This window comes from Oncorhynchus gorbuscha, linkage group LG24 (genome assembly GCF_021184085.1).
Source record: "Oncorhynchus gorbuscha isolate QuinsamMale2020 ecotype Even-year linkage group LG24, OgorEven_v1.0, whole genome shotgun sequence".
Taxonomy (NCBI): domain Eukaryota; kingdom Metazoa; phylum Chordata; class Actinopteri; order Salmoniformes; family Salmonidae; genus Oncorhynchus; species Oncorhynchus gorbuscha.
Genome location: NC_060196.1, coordinates 48,748,181 through 48,769,348, shown reverse-complemented (window position 1 = coordinate 48,769,348; position 21,168 = coordinate 48,748,181). Strand labels below are relative to the sequence as shown.

Genomic DNA, 21,168 nt, shown 5'->3' with positions numbered 1-21,168 from the left:
CAGAGCTTGAGACAATCTCCAGAGAAGAATGGGAGAAACTCCCCAAATACAGGTGTGCCAAGCTTGTAGCGTCATACCCAAGAAGAATTGAGGCTGTAATCACTGCCAAAGGTGCTTCAACAAAGAACTGAGAAAAGGGTCTGAATACTACCAGTCAAAAGTTTGGACACACCTACTCATCAAATCAAATCAAATCAAATGTATTTATATAGCCCTTCGTACATCAGCTGATATCTCAAAGTGCTGTACAGAAACCCAGCCTAATACCCCAAACAGCAAGCAATGCAGGTGTAGAAGCACGGTGGCTAGGAAAAACTCCCTAGAAAGGCCAAAACCTAGGAAGAAACCTAGAGAGGAACCAGGCTATGTGGGGTGGCCAGTCCTCTTCTCGCTGTGCCGGGTGGAGATTATAACAGAACATGGCCAAGATGTTCGAATGTTCATAAATGACCAGCATGGTCAAATAATAATAAGGCAGAACAGTTGAAACTGGAGCAGCAGCACAGTCAGGTGGACTGGGGAGAGCAAGGAGTCATCATGTCAGGTCGTCCTGGGGCACGGTCCTTGGGCTCAGGTCCTCTGAGAGAGAGAAAGAAAGAGAGAATTAGAGAGAGCATATGTGGGGTGGCCAGTCCTCTTCTGGCTGTGCCTGGTGGAGATTATAACATGCAAAGGTTCTTTATTTTTACAATTTTCTACATTGTAGAATTATAGTGAAGACATCAAAACTATGAAATAACACATATAGAATAATAATAATGGAGGTTTTAGAAACAATAAACACCTCCCAAAGTGAGACAATTATGTCAATATTGACAACCCAGAAGGGAAAAAAATAAAAACTTTTCATGAGATCAGAGGAAAGATCTCTAAAACAACTCAAAAGTAAATGATACTTGAATTTATATTTCAATTAGTTCCCTTTCTTGTTGAGGGTGCACATCTCAGTGTCCTGTCATCAAACTCCCAGTCCATCCTAATCATCACGTTATAACTTGGTCTTGGATCTGTGTCATGTCGCTTCAGCCCAGTTTATTCCACTCCAGAATGAAATGTATTCGTTTGAGAGAGAGAAAAAATTACATTAATTTCCACTGCTATTGTGATTTTTTTTCAAGCAATCATAAATGTTGTTTCAAATGTGTGATGACAGCTTACAGTGACGTGTCTGTCCGTGCACGTTTCCGGAATGGTGATTTGGAGACTTTTTTTCACTCGCCCTGCCCATCCTTGCACTGCGCGTTATAAAAATCGCGCCCCATGAGTGGGTACCCTCCAGAACGCACAGGAGCAGTTAACGCCTGAGGACAACTTCTACCTAAACCATCCTCTAAACCCTCAACTCAATGTAAGTACTTCTATTACATCTATAGGCATTCTTAAACAAGATTCGTTTAGGATAATTTGTGTAACCTTTTGTCTAACCTTTATATACATAGGCCTATAGGTTTTAAAGGGTTTTCTATAAAGCTTTCATGAACCAATTTCACTCCCTTCACTGAAACTGACATTTTTAAACAATTAATCCGAGGAAGTCAAATAAATATAAATTACATTTTAAATAACAAAAACATATCCGTATAAGGTATCCTTCGTTTAATGTCGACAACAGGTAGGGAACATACTTAACTTCTGACTTTTCAAGGTCTCAAGTTTTTCCCTGGTATACATTTTATGATTTCATAGCCTTAGCAATTCAGAGGCTTGACAATGAAATGGTTAATATGGTGCAAAGTAGTTTTCTGATATTTTTCTCTTTTGATTCCTCAATGTTAAAGATGCATCCTAACTTGGGTACTTGGCTGGGCGCACTGACTCTCCTCGTCTGGACCTTTATATGCATCGGGACGCTCGCGGAAGGCTACCCGGTCAAACCTGAAAACCCCGGCGAAGATGCGCCGGCAGGGGAACTTGCCAAGTATTACTCCGCTCTCAGACATTACATCAACCTCATTACAAGGCAGAGGTGAGTGCTTCAGCCCGGGTGTGACAAACTGGTGTTCTAAATGAAGAAATTCTAAGGCTGAACGTTTTGTTTGTGAATATCCTTAGATATTATTTTATGAGTAAGCCATAGGTCTAAATCATTAAAAAATATAATGTTACTGTAATTATAAACATATTTGTTAGCGCCTTTCATACAAACAAATTACAGCCCAAACCTGAAAGTGCTGTAGGTCTACAAATGAGCACTTCAAAGAAACAGCAAAAACATGAAAGTGAAGAAATCAAATGATTAATATCAAACTATATATCAGACTACTGTACATCTAAAACTTATAAACTCAATAACTAACAATCTTGGGGTCTAAATCTATGTGACCCTTTTAAAGTGAATTAACCCATGTGTAGCTGGTTTGTATGTCTAATAATGGTGTTATTTCTTGCTCTATTCCAAATACCAACAAATCCAATCATGAATTCAGGAGACTAAAACAATAAAGAAGAGTCACATTAAACCAGTGCAAACTTGTTGTTAAGTATGCTGTGTGTTGTCTAGATGAAACACCATCTTTAATTCCATAGCAGCACCCCACTGATGCTTAATTATCGTCATACCACATAAGGCAATTCACCCTCCGTTCAGTCACACTCTATTCACAAATCTCAGTGTGAAATTAGTCTTTTATTTCATTATTATCAGGTAAGTTGACAGAGAATACATTCTCATTTACAGCAACAACCAAGGGAATAGTTCTATTTGTATTTATTTTTACTTGGGGAAAGAGTGCCTCTTACTGGCCGTCCAAAACCACTTCCAGCAGCATCTGTTTTGGTATCCAGGGACCGACCAGGAAGAACCCTGCTTAGATTCAGAGGCTACAATCATTAACAGTTTCAGCTTGTATTTTGAATGTGTTTCTTCTGTTAATGTTGACGTTAAGAGTGGGAAAGGGTCATTACAAATTCCATTAGAAGAGCAGAGCTGACAACCAACAAAACAATCATTTATTGTTATACAGAAGGGCTCTAAGGACAGGTCTCAATAACCAGACTTACATTCAAATTGGCCCTAGAACATTTATAGTCTGGTCAGTTATCTCATGTGGGTAGCACAGAAGGTCTAGTTCCTTCCTGAACATTAGTGTGTCTGTGTCTCTCTCTCTCTCAGGTATGGGAAGAGGTCCAGCCCTGACACACTGGATTCACTGATCACAGAACTGCTGCTAAAGGAGAGCACAAATACGCTCCCACAGTCCAGGTACCGTCACTGTGTGTGTACATCTGTGAGTAACTCATGTTTTGTAGCGAGTAAAGTGTAGGCAGGTATATGTGTAAGTGATCCACTGTATATAGCATTGCATGCATGTGCCTAGATATTGACATACTTAACAAAACACTATTTGAATGGATCTGTTCCTCTGGTCTAATGACAGTTTGCACATAATTGTTATTTGATTTGTTCCTCTGCAGATATGATGAACCGTCGTTGTGGTAACCGTGTCACTGTTCCCGCCCAGCACCCTACCATCGCCACAACGATATACTGACCTCAACAACACGGCCGCCTCACCATGGCCGATACCCCATCCTAACAACCCCAGCTAGCACCCTTACCATCCCCCTCTCCCCCATCCAGAGGCTACTCCTGTGCCAGATAACTAACTGCATATGTACAGAGTCTTATTTAAGTCACCCCTACATTGGTAAGTCAGGGGAGACAATTATTGATTGTATGGTAAAACTGTGCTATTAAATATTCATTATATAACGGATCTACTTCTTTACTGTTATTATACACTTATTTCAAATGAGTGTTTAGCCAAGAGAGGAAATGAAGGTTCCTCCTGGCTTTCTACATTATACTGAAGAGGTAGTACGTCTTTAAAGGATGTGCATGCGGACACTCACAATATACATCTTTGCAATCTCTGGAGAGGTATTAGAACCCAGTTTGTACTCTACTCTTTTCTGGACAATTTGCAATTTGATGGCTAAGGGCGCACTCTTGTGGTTGATATGTCTTATTGCATTTAACACGATGTGAAGGTGAAACCTGGCCTGAAATCAGCAAGCCAGACAGGCAGCTTCCCTGTAGAAAGCCTAAAGCCTCTAAAAACGGTATACGAAATATTATACTATTAATTGGGACATTTGTAATGAACTGTTCATTGGAATGGAATAACCATGGTAACCAGTGGAGGCTGGTGTGTGATGTATTTGATACCATTCAACTTATTCCGCTCCAGCCATTACCACGAGCTCATCCTCCCCAATTAAGGTGCCACCAACCTCCTGTGTTGGTAACACTTTGTCATGTTACCCAACAAGTCAACATCGAATGATTGTCATACCAACAAGTGTAGGATGAGAAGACTGCTTTTGGAGGGGAATCTATAAATATTTGAGACAGATAAAAGAGGACAAGGTGAGGGAAATAGAGGAGAAAGCAGAGAAGATGTCATGTTATGAATTTTGATGACTGAATATTTCTGACTGATATTTTTGTTATGGTGAATTCTGAACTAAAACTAGCCCAACAATCTGGAAAACTCAGTGCAAGTGCAGATGAATGTCTAATAAGAAATAGGACAATAGGACCTTTTGTGATTCTAGCCTGTCATAATTGTATTATTATTATTATTTATTACTGCAGGTTATTACTACAGGTTATTACTACAGGCTATTACTACAGGTTATTACTGCAGGTTATTACTACAGGCTATTACTACAGGTTATTACTACAGGCTACTACAGCAGGTTATTACTACAGGTTATTACTACAGGTTATTACTACAGGTTATTACTACAGGCTATTACTACAGGCTATTACTACAGGCTATTACTACAGGCTATTACTACAGGTTATTACTACAGGTTATTACTACAGGTTATTACTACAGGTTATTACTTCAGGCTATTACTACAGGCTATTACTACAGGTTATTACTACAGGCTATTACTGCAGGGTATTACTGCAGGCTATTACTGCAGGCTATTACTACAGGCTATTACTTCAGGTTATTACTACAGGCTATTACTACAGGTTATTACTACAGGTTATTACTACAGGTTATTACTACAGGTTATTACTACAGGCTATTACTACAGGTTATTACTACAGGCTATTACTACAGGCTATTACTACAGGCTATTACTACAGGTTATTACTACAGGCTATTACAACAGGTTATTACTACAGGCTATTACTGCAGGCTATTACTACAGGCTATTACTGCAGGCTATTACTACAGGCTATTACTGCAGGCTATTACTACAGGCTATTACTACAGGTTATTACTACAGGCTATTACTACAGGCTATTACTGCAGGTTATTACTACAGGCTATTACTACAGGTTATTACTACAGGTTATTACAACAGGCTATTAGGCTATTACTACAGGCTATTACTGCAGGTTATTACTACAGGCTATTACTGCAGGTTATTACTACAGGCTATTACTGCAGGCTATTACTACAGGTTATTACTATGGGTTATTACTACAGGCTATTACTGCAGGTTATTACTACAGGCTATTACTGCAGGCTATTACTACAGGTTATTACTACAGGTCATTACTACATGTTATTACTACAGGCTATTACAACAGGCTATTACTACAGGTTATTACTGCAGGCTATTACTACAGGTTATTACTGCAGGCTATTACTACAGGTTATTACTACATGCTATTACTGCAGGCTATTACTACAGGCTATTACTACAGGCTATTACTACAGGCTATTACTACAGGCTATTACTGCAGGTTATTACTGCAGGCTATTACTGCAAGCTATTACTGCAAGCTATTACTGCAGGCTATTACTGCAACCTTTTACTACATGATATTACTACAGGCTATTACTACATGCTATTACTACAGGCTATTACTGCAACCTTTTACTACATGCTATTACTACAGGCTATTACTACAGGTTATTACTACAGGCTATTACTACAGGCTATTACTGCAGGGTATTACTGCAACCTTTTACTACATGCTATTACTACAGGCTATTACTGCAACCTTTTACTACATGCTATTACTACAGGCTATTACTACAGGTTATTACTACAGGCTATTACTGCAGGGTATTACTACAGGCTATGACTGCAGGGTATTACTGCAGGCTAGTACTGCAGGCTATTACTGCAGGCTATTACTGCAGGTTATTACTGCAGTCTATTACTGCAAGTTATTACTACAGGCTATTACTGCAGGTTATTACTACAGTCTATTACTGCAACCTTTTACTGCAGGCTATTACTACAGGTTATTACTACAGGCTATTACTGCAACCTTTTACTGCAGGCTATTTACTATTACTACAGGCTATTACTACATGTTATTACTACAGGCTATTACTGCAGGTTATTACTACAGGCCATTACTGCAGGCTAATACTACAGGCTATTACTTCAGGTTAATACTACAGGCTATTACTACAGGCTATTTCTGCAGGCTATTACCGCAGGTTATTACCGCAGGCTATTACTGCAAGATATTACTACAGGCTATTACTGCAGGCTATTACTACAGGCTATTTCTGCAGGCTATTACCGCAGGTTATTACTACAGGCTATTACTGCAGGTTATTACTACAGGCCATTACTGCAGGCTATTACTACATGCTATTACTACAGGTTATTACTACAGGTTATTACTACAGGTTATTACTACAGGCTATTACTGCAACCTTTTACTACATGCTATTACTACAGGCTATTACTACATGCTATTACTACAGGCTATTACTACAGGTTATTACTACAGGCTATTACTGCAGGGTATTACTACAGGTTATTACTACAGGTTATTACTACAGGTTATTACTACAGGCTATTACTACAGGCTATGACTGCAGGGTATTACTGCAGGCTAGTACTGCAGGCTATTACTGCAGGCTACAGGCTATTACTGCAGGCTATTACTGCAGGTTATTACTGCAGTCTATTACTGCAAGCTATTACTACAGGCTATTACTGCAGGTTATTACTACAGGCTATTACTGCAACCTTTTACTACAGGCTATTACTACAGGCTATTACTACATGTTATTACTACAGGCTATTACTGCAGGTTATTACCGCAGGCTATTACTACAGGCTATTACTACATGTTATTACTACAGGCTATTACTGCAGGTTATTACCGCAGGCTATTACTACAGGCTATTACTACATGTTATTACTACAGGCTATTACTGCAGGTTATTACCGCAGGCTATTACTACAGGCTATTACTGCAGGTTATTACTACAGGCTATTACTGCAGGCTATTACTACAGGCTATTACTACAGGCTATTACCGCAGGTTATTACTTCAGGCTATTACTGCAAGATATTACTACAGGCTATTACTGCAGGTTATTACTACAGGCCATTACTGCAGGCTAATACTACAGGCTATTACTTCAGGTTATTACTACAGGTTATTACTACCGGCTATTACTACAGGCTATTACTGCAGGCTATTACTGCAGGCTATTACTGCAGGTTATTACTACAGGCTATTTCTACAGGTTATTACTACAGGTTATTACTACAGGCTATTACTGCAGGCTAATACTACAGCTAGTCTCAAATGGTACATAGAAACCAAATTCCTAATCATGTCCTCTAATTTCTAGGTAATCCAATTGTATAATTCCCACACAATTTAATTCCATCAACTCAACACACTATTGTCTACTACTGTAATGGTCCACAGTACATATCATTGTAGCCTATTCCACAGCCTACTTCACACATGAAGACTGATAGGCAAGGCTATTGCATCTATTCCCATGACTGAAGTGTTGGGAATGAAACAATCACAATGTTTAACATTCAATTCCAAAATCGTTCATATTCTGAATGGTTGCACTATATCTATCCATCGTTGGATGTGGGGGATGGACTTCGACTATGATTCGTCCATCTCCGACGTACGTCACCAATGGAGGCGCGGTCTACTGTTTTGATTGACATTGTGTAATTCACGGATAGTTAGCTGTGGGACCACGACAGCTAAGGGGGTTTGAATTTCCAACCGGGACAGCCACAGAGGATCACCGCTAACTTACATACACAATTACCGGTAAGTCACGGCACGGTTTAGAATGGTCGGTTAAAGTTAATTCTGGAGAGAAACTTTATGTGGAAGGAAAAGCGGACTTTTTGGTCTCAAAGATGGACTTATGCACGTAAGGAAGTCCAGCCCTATGTGCTTTCCTAGTGTGTGTGTGTCTGTCTGTAGGATATTTATTGGGAAGGGCTTACCTCTCGTCCAATGTGATTGCCTTGCACATGCTTTGAGTGCTTATTCTATGCATTTTCTCCACAGTATCTTGACTATGTGAAAGGCTACATAATACTACTCTTCAAATATGCCGGCTACAATGCCCTGGATGGGTAACAAAAATGGCCGCACGTGTGTGACGAGATCACCGTAATCGCGAACAATTGACAGCAAAAACGACCCGATAATTTGGCACGGATGTGGACTACTTGTACGCCCAGTCGTTATTTCCCGGATATCGATCTATTTCTATGTGCGGTAACTGGATATGTGCGTGTATTTCTCGTGCCGCTGATAGGACGTGCGCGCGCGAGGAAGTGGCAGGCAGTCCCACTATCCCATTATAAAATCCGGCACCACACCAGCAGAGAAAATTAGCTGTATTGAAGAAGAGGAGCTTTGCGTACAACGATTAGATAGGCGAAACATGCCCGTGCCAGGCAGGGAATGAGACAAACCACGGTTGTTTGTTTGTTTGTTGACCACAACAATCAGGCATTGTTTATTTGTGCTGAGCTCGTGAATGGACGTGGGTCGGATCGGGTATAGCCTTGGCATGGCAAAGTCTGGCCCGAGGCAGAGGGCAGTAGACCCATCCTATTGATTTTCCCTCAGATTTGTCTGAAACTTTAGACTATTTAGACTATTTGGGTATCTGGAGCATCAGTGTTTGTGGGTTCGATTACAGGCTCAAAATGGCCAGAAACAAATAACTTTCTTCTCAAATGCGTCAGTCTATTCTTGTTCTGAAAATTAATGCTATTTCATGCGAGAAATTGCCAAGAAACTGAAGATCTTGTACAACGCTGGCCTTCTAGGCAGATTTGCAAAGAAAAAGCCATATCTCAGACTAGCCAATAAAAATAAAAGATTAAGATGGGCAAAAGAACACAGACACTGTTGACATTGAGACTGCTATTTTGCAGGTACTATTTAATGAAGCTACCAGTTGAGGACTTGTGAGGCATCTGTTTCTCAAACAAGACTCTGTGATGTACTTGTCCTCTTTCTCAGTTGTGCACCAGGGCCTCCCATTCCTCTTTCTATTCCGGTTAGACCCAGTTTGCGCTGTTCTGTGAAGAGAGTAGTACACAGCATTGTATGAGATCTTCAGTTTCTTGGCAATTTCTCGCATGGAATAGCCTTCATTTCTCAGAACAAGAATAAACTGATGAGTTTCAGAAGAAGGTCTTTGTTTCTGGCCATTTTGAGCCTGTAATCGAACCCACAAATGCTCCAGATACTTAACTAGTCTAAAGAAGGCCAGTTTAATTGCTTCTTTAATCAGAACAACAGTTTTCAGCTGTGCCAACATAACTGAAAAAGGGTTTTCCAATAATCAATTTGCATTTTAAAATGATAAACTTGGATTAGCTAACACAATGTGCCGTTGGAACACAGGAGTGATGGTTGCTGATAATGGGCCTCTGTACACCTATGTAGATATTCCATAAAAAATAATCCGTTTCCAGCTACAATAATCATTTACAACATGAACAATGTCTACACTGTATTTCTGATAAATTTGATGTTATTTTAATGGACAGAAAATTGGACATTTCTAAGTGACCCCAAACTTTTGAACGGTAGTGTATATAATAGTACACACACTGAGTGTACAAAACATTAAGAACACCTGCTGTTTTTATGACATACACATAGTTTGCAAAACATTAAGAACACCTGCTCTTTCCATGACATACACTGACATACACTGAGCTTCAAAACATTAAGAACACCTGCTCTTTCCATGACATACACTGAGTGTACAAAACATTAAGCACACCTTCCTAATTTTGAGTTGTCCTCAGAACAGCCTGAATTTGTATATGCACCATATGCACCAAATACAATGGGTGTAGACTTAGCCGTGAAATGCTTGCATCCCAATGATGCATTTGAAAAAATTATAATAAAAATTAAAATAGTATAACAACAGGAATAAAATACACATACATTTACCTATCTACAGGGAGTACCAGTACCAGAACACTGTGTAGGGGTACAAGGTATTTTAGGTAGACATGTACATGAAGACTGGGTAAAGTAACTAGGCATCAGGATAGATACTGTATTATAGGTAGACATGTACATGAAGACTGGGTAAAGTAACTAGGCATCAGGATAGATACTGTATTACAGGTAGACATGTACATGAAGACTGGGTAAAGTAACTAGACTGTATTATAGGTAGACATGTACATGAAGACTGGGTAAATCAGGATAGATACTGTATTACAGGTAGACATGTACATGAAGACTGGGTAAAGTAACTAGACATCAGGTTAGATACTGTATTACAGGTAGACATGTACATGAAGACTGGGTAAAGTAACTAGACATCAGGATAGATAATGATACTGTATTATAGGTAGACATGTACATGAAGACTGGGTAAAGTAACTAGACATCAGGATAGATAATAAGAGCAAAAGAAAAACTTAGTAGCAGCAGCATATGATGAATTTAAAAGCGTGTGTGTTTGTGTTGTGTCAGCATGTGCGTGTGTGCTTGTTTTCGGTATGCGCGTGTGTGTGCGTATGTAGTGTATGTGAATGTGTGTGGGGTTTGTGTCAGTGTAATGTGTGTGTGTGTGTCTGTGTGTGTTTATATAGTCTTTTGACTCCCTTATTCTGTGCACGTAGGCAGAGTATTTGGCTTTGTACTGGTTGGTTTACAGTTTGTTTACTTAATGCTCTGCTGCCCTTATAGGAAAAGAATACGGCAGACTAGCAGCAGGCTCCTGCTTTCCCCAGAATGAATCACCCAAGAACAGCCAGAAAGACCAATGTGACCTATGCCTCAAACTCATGTCTGGCCGTGTCTAGACTTGACAGTTCATGCAGCTTTAGTATTCTGATCTTAGAGTTGTGGTCATGGACTTCTGAACGTGTCATGCTTCTACACCTACAGTTAAATGTGTCTACCATGTCCACAGTGTGTCCGGATTCCCTTTTCCCTCGCTATATTCAAATGCCAGTATGCATTCTACAAACGGTGGAATAGGAACAATATGATAACACAACAACAACTAATGGCAGTAGCTAACTACTGTAGCTAACTTGCCAGCTAACCTCTGTAGCTAGCCAGCAAGCTAGCAAACAACAGTACAGGGATTGCAAATTGGTTAGCATAACTTTAGCACAAAAAATATATATTTTCTAAATATTAGCTAGCTGGCTAGCATTTATGAGTCCAGCAAACATGAGGTGTTGACAAGCTGAATGCACTGAGCTGTCTGTTTAAACTACTAGCACACAGCCATGCAAAAGAGGTCTCTTCACAATCTAGAAGTCCAGAACAGACTATGGGAGGCGCACAGTACTACATAGAGCCATGACTACATGGAACTCTATTCCACATCAGGTAACTGATGCAAGCAGTAGAATCAGATATACAGAACAGATATAAATTCACCTTATGGAACAGTTGGTACTGTGAAGACACACACACAGGTACAGACACATGCATGCACACGCACACACATACATTGTGATATTGTTTTATAGTGGTATTATATATTTTGTATTGTAGATATGTAGTGGTGTAGTAATGTAAGGTACAATAATGTACTGTTTTTATCTTTTTTGTTTTATGTGTGATGTAAGTGCCTTCATGTGTTTGGACCCCAGGAAGAGTAGCTGTTGCCTTGGCAGGAACTAATGGGCATCCTTAATAAACCCCAGGAAGAGTAGCTGCTGCCTTGGCAGGAACTAATGGGCATCCTTAATAAACCCCAGGAAGAGTAGCTGTTGCCTTGGCAGCAACTAATGGGCATCCTTAATAAACCCCAGGAAGAGTAGCTGCTGCCTTGGCAGCAACTAATGGGAAGCCTTAATAAACCCCAGGAAGAGTAGCTGCTGCCTTGGCAGCAACTAATGGGCATCCTTAATAAACCCCAGGAAGAGTAGCTGCTGCCTTGGCAGGAACTAATGGGCAGCCTTAACAAACCCCAGGAAGAGTAGCTGCTGCCTTGGCAGAAACTAATGGGAAGCCTTAATAAACCCCAGGAAGAGTAGCTGCTGCCTTGGCAGGAACTAATGGGCAGCCTTAATAAACCCCAGGAAGAGTAGCTTCTGCCTTGGCAGGAACTAATGGGCAGCCTTAACAAACCCCAGGAAGAGTAGCTGCTGCCTTAGCAGGAACTAATGGGCAGCCTTAATAAACCCCAGGAAGAGTAGCTGCTGCCTTGGCAGGAACTAATGGGCAGCCTTAATAAACCCCAGAAAGAGTAGCTGCTGCCTTGGCAGAAAATAATGGGAAGCTTTAATAAACCCCAGGAAGAGTAGCTGCTGCCTTTGCAGGAACTAATGGAGATCATTAATAAATAAAAATACAAAGATAATTTTGTGCTTCTAGACCAATCTTTTCAATGCGATCTTTGTTTCTGATAGCAGAAGTTGAGTTTCAAGAAGTCAAGTGTAGACACAACCTCTGTCTCACACCCAAAGAGGGTGTGGCACCCTATTCCTTATCTACACCCCTTTTATTGCCAATACGGAGCCCCGCCGATCCATCACGACTGGACTACCAACGTAATCCGCACTAGTTTTTTTTTCAACAGGCTCCTCCATTGTGACGTCCCCTGAATGCCCATCTGCTAGCCGCAGCACACTAGCTGTCTAGAGCATACCAGACTGTTTGCTGAAGTGGTCCATCAGTCAATTTCTTGGGCTACAATACCTATTTTGCCAATTGGCCTGGACCCTTTTACAACACGGACCCCTGCTGATCTATCATGACTGGTCTGCTGACGTAACCGCACAAGGGGGCTACAACAGACTTCGCGACGTCCCTCTAAGGCCCTTCTGCTATCCCTGGCCCACTAGCTGTCTGAATCGCCATGTCTCCAGCCCGTCCAGCTACTCATTGGACCCTATGATCACTTCGCTATGCATTCCTCTACCGAATGTCAATATTCCTTGTCCATTGCTGTTTTGGTTAGTGATTATTGTCATATTTCACTGTAGAGACTCCAGCCCTGCTCAATATGCCTTAGCTAACCCTCTTGTCCCACCTCCCACACATGTGGTGACCTCACCTGGTTTAATTGATGTCTCTAGAGACAATACCTCTCTCATAGTCACTCAATGCCTAGGTTTACCTCCACTGTATTCACATCCTACCATACCCTTGTCTGTACATTATGCATTGAATCTATTCTACCACACCCAGAAACCTGCTCCTTTTACTCTCTGTTACAAACGTACTAGACAACCAGTTCTTATAGCCTTTAGTCGTACCCTTATCCTACTCCTCCTCTGCTCCTCTGGTGATGTAGAGGTTAATCCAGGCCTCTTCAGTGCCTAGCTACACTACCATTCCCCAGGCGCTCTCATTTGTTGACTTCTGTAACCGTAAAAGCCTTGGTTTCATGCATGTTAACATTAGATGCCTCCTCCCCAAGTTTGTTTTGTTCACTGCTATAGCACACTCTGCCAACCCGGATGTCCTAGCCGTGTCTGAATCCTGGCTTAGGAAGGCCACCAAAAACCCTGAAATTTCCATCCCTAACTATAACATTTTCTGACAAGATAGAACTGCCAAATGGGGCGGAGTTGCAGTCTACTGCAGAAATAGCCTGCAGAGTTCTGTCATGCTATCCAGGTCTGTGCCCAAACAATTTGAGCTTCTACTTTAAAAAATCCTTGGTTAGCGCGCACTGCGCCCGGCCCGCCACAGGAGTCGCTGGTGAGCGATGAGAGGACATCCTTACCGGCCAAGCCCTCCCTAACCCGGGCGACGCTAGGCCAATTGTGCGTCTCCCCACGGACCTCCCGGTCGCGGCCAGTTACGACAGAGCCTGGGCGCGAACCCAGATTCTCTGATTGCACAGCTGGCGCTGCAGTACAGCACCCTTAACCACTGCGCCACCCGGGAGGCCCTACCCTGCCTTTCTAAGGTCTTCGAAAGCCAGGTTAACAAACAGATCACCGACAATTTCGAATCCCATCGTACCTTCTCCGCTATGCAATCTGGTTTCTGAGCTGGTCATGGGTGCACCTCAGCCACACTCAAGGTCCTAAACGATATCATAACCGACATCGATAAGAGACAATACTGTAGAGCTGTATTCATTGACTTGGCCAAGGATTTCGACTCTGTCAATCACCACATTCTTATCTGCAGACTCAACAGCCTTGGTTTCTCAAATGACTGCCTCGCCTGGTTCACCAACCTCTTCTCTGATAGAGTTCAGTGGGTCAAATCGGAGAGCCTGTTGTCCGGACCTCTGGCAGTCTCTATGGGGGTGCCACAGGGTTCAATTCTCGGGCCGACTCTTTTCTCTGTATACATCAATGATGTCGCTCTTGCTGCTGGTGATTCTCTGATCCACCTCTACGCAGACAACAGCATTCTGTATACTTCTGGCCCTTATTTGGACACTGTGTTAACTAACCTCCAGACGAGCTTCAATGCCATACAATTCTCCTTCCGTGGCCTCCAACTGCTCTTAAATGCAAGTAAAACTAAATGCATGCTCTTCAACCAATTGCTGCCCGCACCTGCCCGCCTGTCCAGCATCACTACTCTGGACGCTTCTGACTTAGAATATGTGGACAACTACAAATACCTTGGTGTCTGGTTAGACTATAAACTCTCTTTCCAGACTTACAATAAGCATCTCTAATCCAAAATGAATCTTGAATCGGCTTCCTATTTCGCAACAAAGCATCCATCACTCATGCTGCCAAACATACTTCCGTAAAACTGACTATCCTGCCAATCCTTGACTACGGCAATGTAATTTACAAAATAGCCTCCAACACTCTACTCAGCAAACTGTTGTCACCAAAGCCCCCTATACTACCCACCACTGCAACCTGTATGCTCTCATTGGCTGGCCCTCACCTCATATTCTTCACCAAACCCACCCACTCCAGGTCATCTATAAGTCTTTGCTAGGTAAAGCCTAGCCTTGTCTCAGCTCACTGGTCACCATAGCAGCACTCACCCGTAGCCCGCGCTCCAGCAGGTATATTTCACTGATCACCCCTAAAGCCATTTTCCTCCTTTGGCCCCCTTTCCTTCCAGTTCCCGAAGCCTCTCCTGTGTTGTCTTGGCTGTGTGCTTAGGGTCGTTGTCCTTTTGGAAGGTGAACATTTGCCACATTCGGAGGTCCTGAGTGCTCTGGAGCGGGTTTTCATCAAGGAGCTCTCTGTACTTTGCTCCGTTCATCTTTCCCTCAATCCTGACTAGTCTCCCAGTCCCTGCTGCTGAAAGACATTCCAACAGCAAGATGCTGCCACCACCGTGCTTCACCGTAGGGATGGTGCCAGGTTTCCTCCAGACTTGACGCTTGGCATTCAGGCCAAGCGCCAGAGTTCAATCTTGGTTTCATCAGACGAGATAATCTTGTTTCTCAGGGTCTGAGAGTCCTTTAGGTGCCTTTTGGCCAACTCCAAGTGGGCTGTTATGTGCGTTTTACTGAGGAGTGGCTTCCGTCTGGCCACTCTACCATGGAGGCCTGATTAGTGGAGTGCTGCAGAGATGGTTGTCCTTCTGGAAGGTTCTCCCATCTCCGCAGAGAAAATATGGAGCTCTGTCAGAGTGACCATCGGGTTCTTGGCCACCTCCCTGACCAATGCCCCTCTCCCCCGATTGTTCAGTTTGGCAGGGCGGCCAGATCTAAGAAGAGTCTTGTTGGTTCCAAACTAATTCCATTTAAGAATGATGGAGGCCACTGTGTTCTTTGGGAGCTTCAATGCTGAAGAAATGTTTGGTACCGTTCCCAGATCTGTGCCTCGACACCATCCTGTCTCGGAGCTCTACGGACCATTCCTTTGACGTCATGGCTTGGTTTTTGCTCTGACGTTCATTGTCAACTGTGGGACCTTATCTAGACAGGTGTCGAAACATCTCAAGAATAATCAATGGAAACAGGATGCACCTGAGCTCAATTTTGAGTCTCATAGCAAAGAGTCTTAATACAGTACTTAAGTAAATAAGGTATTTCTGTTTTTGATTTTTAATACATTTGCACCAAAAAAATAAAACCTGTTTTTACTTTGTCATTATGGGGTATTGTGTGTAGATTGTGTTGTTTGTGTCGCACTGCTTTGCTTTATCTTGGCTAGGTTGCAGTTGTAAATGAGAACTTGTTCTCAACTGACCTACCTGGTTAAATAAAGGTGAAAAAAAATGGATGAGGAAAAACATTTATTGAATACATTCTAGAATAAGGCTGTAACGTAACAAAATGTGGAAAAAGTGAAGGTTCTGAATTCTATCCACAAGGGTAGGCCATTACATTCAACATTTTAATAAAACAACAGTTTAATGACAGTTTTTATGATCGTGCCCCATAAAAAAGCGGAAGTCTACACATCTTCCATAGACGGTCACACATTTCTGCTCGTCTCTCGCACCTCCCCCCAACAAGCAGGGCACCGGCCCCCCAACAAGCAGAGCACAGGGCACCGGTCCCCCAAACCCCCCAACAAGCAGAGCACAGAACACCCCTCCCCCCACGCCCCCAACAAGCAGAGCACCGGGCGCCGGCTCCCCACACCCCACGCCCCCAACAAGCAGAGCGCAGAGCAGCCCCCCACCCCAACAAGCAGAGCGCAGAGCACTGGCACCCCCACCCCCGAACGAGCAGAGCGCAACGCACTGGCTCCCCCAACCCACCCCCCAACAAGCAGAGCGCAGAGCAATGGCTCCCCCACCCCCAACAAGTAGAGCGCAGAGCACTGGCTCCCCCAACCCCCAACAAGCAGAGCGCAGAGCACTGGCTCCCCCCACCCCCCAACAAGCAGAGCGCAGAGCACTGGCTCCCCCAACCCATCCCCCAACAAGCAGAGCGCAGGGCACCGGTTCCCCCACCCCACCAATAAGCAGAGCACAGGGTACCGGCTCCCCCCACCCCCCAAACAAGCAGAGCGCAGGGCATCGTCTCTTTAAAACACATGGATTTTGACCATCTGGATATCGGAAAAATGCCCATCCGTATTAGTTGGTAGGAGCCCTGACAGGAGAGAGGCTGGAGGAAGACAGTAGCTGGTAGGAGCCCTGACAGGAGAGAGGCTGGAGGAAGACAGTAGCTGGTAGGAGCCCTGACAGGAGAGAGGCTGGAGGAAGACAGTAGCTGGTAGGAGCCCCGACAGGAGAGAGGCTGGAGGAAGATGGTAGCTGGTAGGAGCCCCGACAGGAGAGAGGCTGGAGGAAGACAGTAGCTGGTAGGAGCCCTGACAGGAGAGAGGCTGGAGGAAGACAGTAGCTGGTAGGAGCCCTGACAGGAGAGAGGCTGGAGGAAGACAGTAGCTGGTAGGAGCCCTGACAGGAGAGAGGCTGGAGGAAGACAGTAGCTGGTAGGAGCCCTGACAGGAGAGAGGCTGGAGGAAGACAGTAGCTGGTAGGAGCCCTGACAGGAGAGAGGCTGGAGGAAGACAGTAGCTGGTAGGAGCCCCGACAGGAGAGAGGCTGGAGGAAGATGGTAGCTGGTAGGAGCCCCGACAGGAGAGAGGCTGGAGGAAGACGGTAGCTGGTAGGAGCCCTGACAGGAGAGAGGCTGGAGGAAGACAGTAGCTGGTAGGAGCCCTGACAGGAGAGAGGCTGGAGGAAGACCAAGGGTCATGTGACACCATGAGTTATGTCATGACATGAGATGCTGCTGGTTATGCCTGTTGCTCGTTAAGGGCTGGGGATTGTAGGGAGCGGTGTGTGTGAACTGGGGGTTGTGAAGAGCGGTATGTGTGTACTGGGGGATGTGAAGAGCGGTATGTGTGTACTGGGGGTTGTGAAGAGCGGTATGTGTATACTGGGGATGTGAAGAGCGGTGTGTGTGAACTGCGGGTTGTGAAAATCGGTATGTGTGTACTGGGGGATGTGAAGAGCGGTGTGTGTGTACTGGGGGTTGTGAAGAGCGGTGTGTGTGTACTGGGGGATGTGAAGAGCGGTGTGTGTGAACTGGGGGTTGTGAAGAGCGGTGTGTGTGAACTGGGGGTTGTGAAGAGCGGTGTGTGTGAACTGGGGGTTGTGAAGAGCGGTGTGTGTGAACTGGGGGATGTGAAGAGCGGTGTGTGTGAACTGGGGGTTGTGAAGAGCGGTGTGTGTGAACTGGGGGTTGTGAAGAGCGGTATGTGTGTACTGGGGGATGTGAAGGGGGTGTGTGTGAACTGTGGGTTGTGAAGAGCGGGGTGTGTGTACTGGGGGTTGTGAAGAGCGGGGTGTGTGTACTGGGGGTTGTGGAGAGCGGTGTGTGTATACTGGGGTTTGTGGAGAGCGGTGTGTGTGTACTGGGGGTTGTGGAGAGCAGTGTGTGTGCGTACTGGGGGTTGTGAAGAGCGGTGTGTGTGTACTGGGGTTTGTGGAGACACCACACCACACACACCACACCCCACACACACCACCACACCACACACAGCACACCAAATCAAATCAAATTTATTTATATAGCCCTTCGTACATCAGCTGATATCTCAAAGTGCTGTACAGAAACCCAGTCTAAAACCCCAAACAGCAAGCAATGCAGGTGTAGAAGCCACCACACACACACCACCACACCACACACACACCACCACAACACACACACACACACACACACACACACACCACACACACACCACCACACCCACACACACCACACCACCACACCCACACCACACACACACACACACACACACCAGACCACCACACACACCACACCACCACACACACACACCACCACACCCACACACACCACACCACCACACCACACACACACACACACCAGACCACCACACACACCACACACACACACACACCACACCCACAACACACCACACCACACACACCACACACACACAGTCAACACTGCTGTTCTATTTCTATACTATTTGTCCAACTGATCTACTGAGACACAATTCACTTTAAATTGTAAATACACTCATACTTGTCATAGCACATTCATTATGATATATCCTATTGTGTACATACCCATTTTATTACAATGCATACTACCTTCTTACTTACTTGTTATTTTCAATAGACTTTTGATTATTATTGATATTTGCTTTGCCTTGTTGAGGGAGCTTGCAAGTATGCAATTCATGGCACCGTTTATACCTGATGTAATCTGTGTACGTTATGAATAAACTTTTATTTGAGTTTTGTCGTAACCACTCTGAATGAGAACGTCTTCTTAAAATGTCAAAAATAGAAATGTAATGGTGATGGGATTGATAAATATGATTCTTGTTGTTTGAATAACTGTATTAAATATTATTCATGTGTTAAGATGGCCATCTTGTTTCTGGCAGTGTAATCCTCTTATCTAGAGGAACACAGCCTGACCTACATGTACTGGGGCTAGTGGTAGAGGGTTCTCTCTCTGTCTCTCTCTGTCTCTCCGTGTCTGACTCTGTGTCTCTCTCTCTGTCACTCTCTGTCTCTCCGTGTCTCACTCTGTGTCTCACTCTGTGTCCCACTCTTCTCTCTGTCTCAGTCTCTGTGTCTCTGTCTCTCTCTGTCTTTCTCTCTGTCTGTCTCTCTTTGTCTCTGTCTGTCTCTGTCTCCCTTTGTCTCTGTCTCTTTGTCTCTTTCTGTCTCTTTCTGTCTCTGTCTCTCCCTGTCTTTCTATCGCTCAGTCTCTGTCTCTGTCTGTATATGTTGGGTTTAGTTTGGTTGTAGAAAAGTCATTAGGGATTGGATCAACAAGCCCCTCCCTCCCCACCCATATCCCCTCTCTTACCACACACACAGCATACCCCACTATCTAACCATAGGCTGCTTGAATTGAATAACTCTGAAAATAATATCTGAGAGTGTACAGGCTTTAGTAGCGATGTTGCAGTGAATAAAGTTGACTAATTGCTCTGCGATACCCCAGGAGTTCTAGCAGCCAGCTGTGCTCGGGAGGGCATTGTGGCTCCAAGGCAATCCGGGTTACTGGCCTCCTTTTGTGATTCTTAATTGCTGAGAGAAACCCAGAGTGGCGGCTATTACTCAGTCCTCCCTGGCTCTGCCTCTTTGTGCTTGTAATGATATTCGTCTGCTGTTTGAAGTGAGTCAGACCGAAATGCAGCGTGTAGGTTACTCATGACTTTTAATGAAGAAAATGCTGTACATGAAATAACTGAGAATACAAAACAACAAACGAGTGAAACTAATTACAGCCTATCTGGTGACTAACACAAAGACAGGTACAATCGCCCACGAAATACAACGCGCACTCAAGCTACCTAAATACGGTTCCCAATCCGAGACAACTAGAATCAGCTGACTCCAATTAGGAATCGCCTCAGGCAGCCAAGCCTAACTAGACACACCCCTAATATACACACTCCCAATTAATACAACCCCAATACGAAATACAACATATAAACCCATGTCACACCCTGGCCTACCCAAACATATAACAAAACACAAGATACAATGACCAAGGCGTGACAGTGCTGGGGAGATGGGGAGAGAGAGAGAAGTAATGGTCACCCTCAGTAGTTTGTGTGTGCATGAATGGACATGGCCTTAAGATGCATATTGTGTTTGTTTCGTTTGACATTTGAGGATGTAGCATAGTAAAGCATACAATTAAATGAATAGAGCGTTCACACATACTGAGTAGCAAAACACTACAGTGGGCATTACAGTTAGTAACATTTTAATTTAGATCTCAGTCTAGCTTTGGTCCTCCCATAAGGATCACCAGAATGAATGGCTGTGTTGCCAGCTATTTCTGAATGATTCTCTGTGCTTTTAATGCTGTGTGCTGCGTAACACAGAGATGATCTGTGGTGGCGTTTTGCACAAAAACAGACACTGATCCTTCATAATCCCTCCATCACGAGCTGTCCGTCATCTGGCTGCTGGGAAACCAGAGCAAGGGGAGGGCTCTGGTTGGCTGCTGGGAAACCAGAGGCGAGGGGAGGGCTCTGGTTGGTTGTTGGTTCACACCCGTCCCTGACCAGCCAATGGACTTGTGCTCGTGACCACTTCCTTATGCTGCTTTCTGTATTCTCTATGGT

General features: G+C 43.8%; 2 protein-coding genes across 5 annotated transcripts in view; both read left to right on the top strand.

Annotated features, from left to right (window-relative positions):
• Nucleotides 1-677: 677 nt before the first annotated feature.
• On the top strand, nt 678-3,716 carry npy (neuropeptide Y). Its single transcript, XM_046327066.1, has 4 exons — nt 678-1,348; nt 1,779-1,966; nt 3,113-3,202; nt 3,415-3,716. Exons 2-4 carry the CDS (start codon nt 1,779-1,781, stop codon nt 3,437-3,439), a joined length of 303 nt encoding a protein of 100 aa, XP_046183022.1. The 5' UTR covers nt 678-1,348; the 3' UTR covers nt 3,440-3,716.
• A 4,183-nt stretch (nt 3,717-7,899) lies between these two features.
• The window catches only part of LOC124012940 (protein PALS2-like), a 90,806-nt gene continuing 77,537 nt past the window's right edge, over nt 7,900-21,168 (top strand). For all 4 annotated transcript variants that reach the window (XM_046327021.1, XM_046327018.1, XM_046327020.1 and 1 more), the window contains exon 1: nt 7,900-8,023. The gene's annotated coding sequence lies outside the window, so the exon portion shown is untranslated. The remainder of the gene's footprint in view (nt 8,024-21,168) is intronic.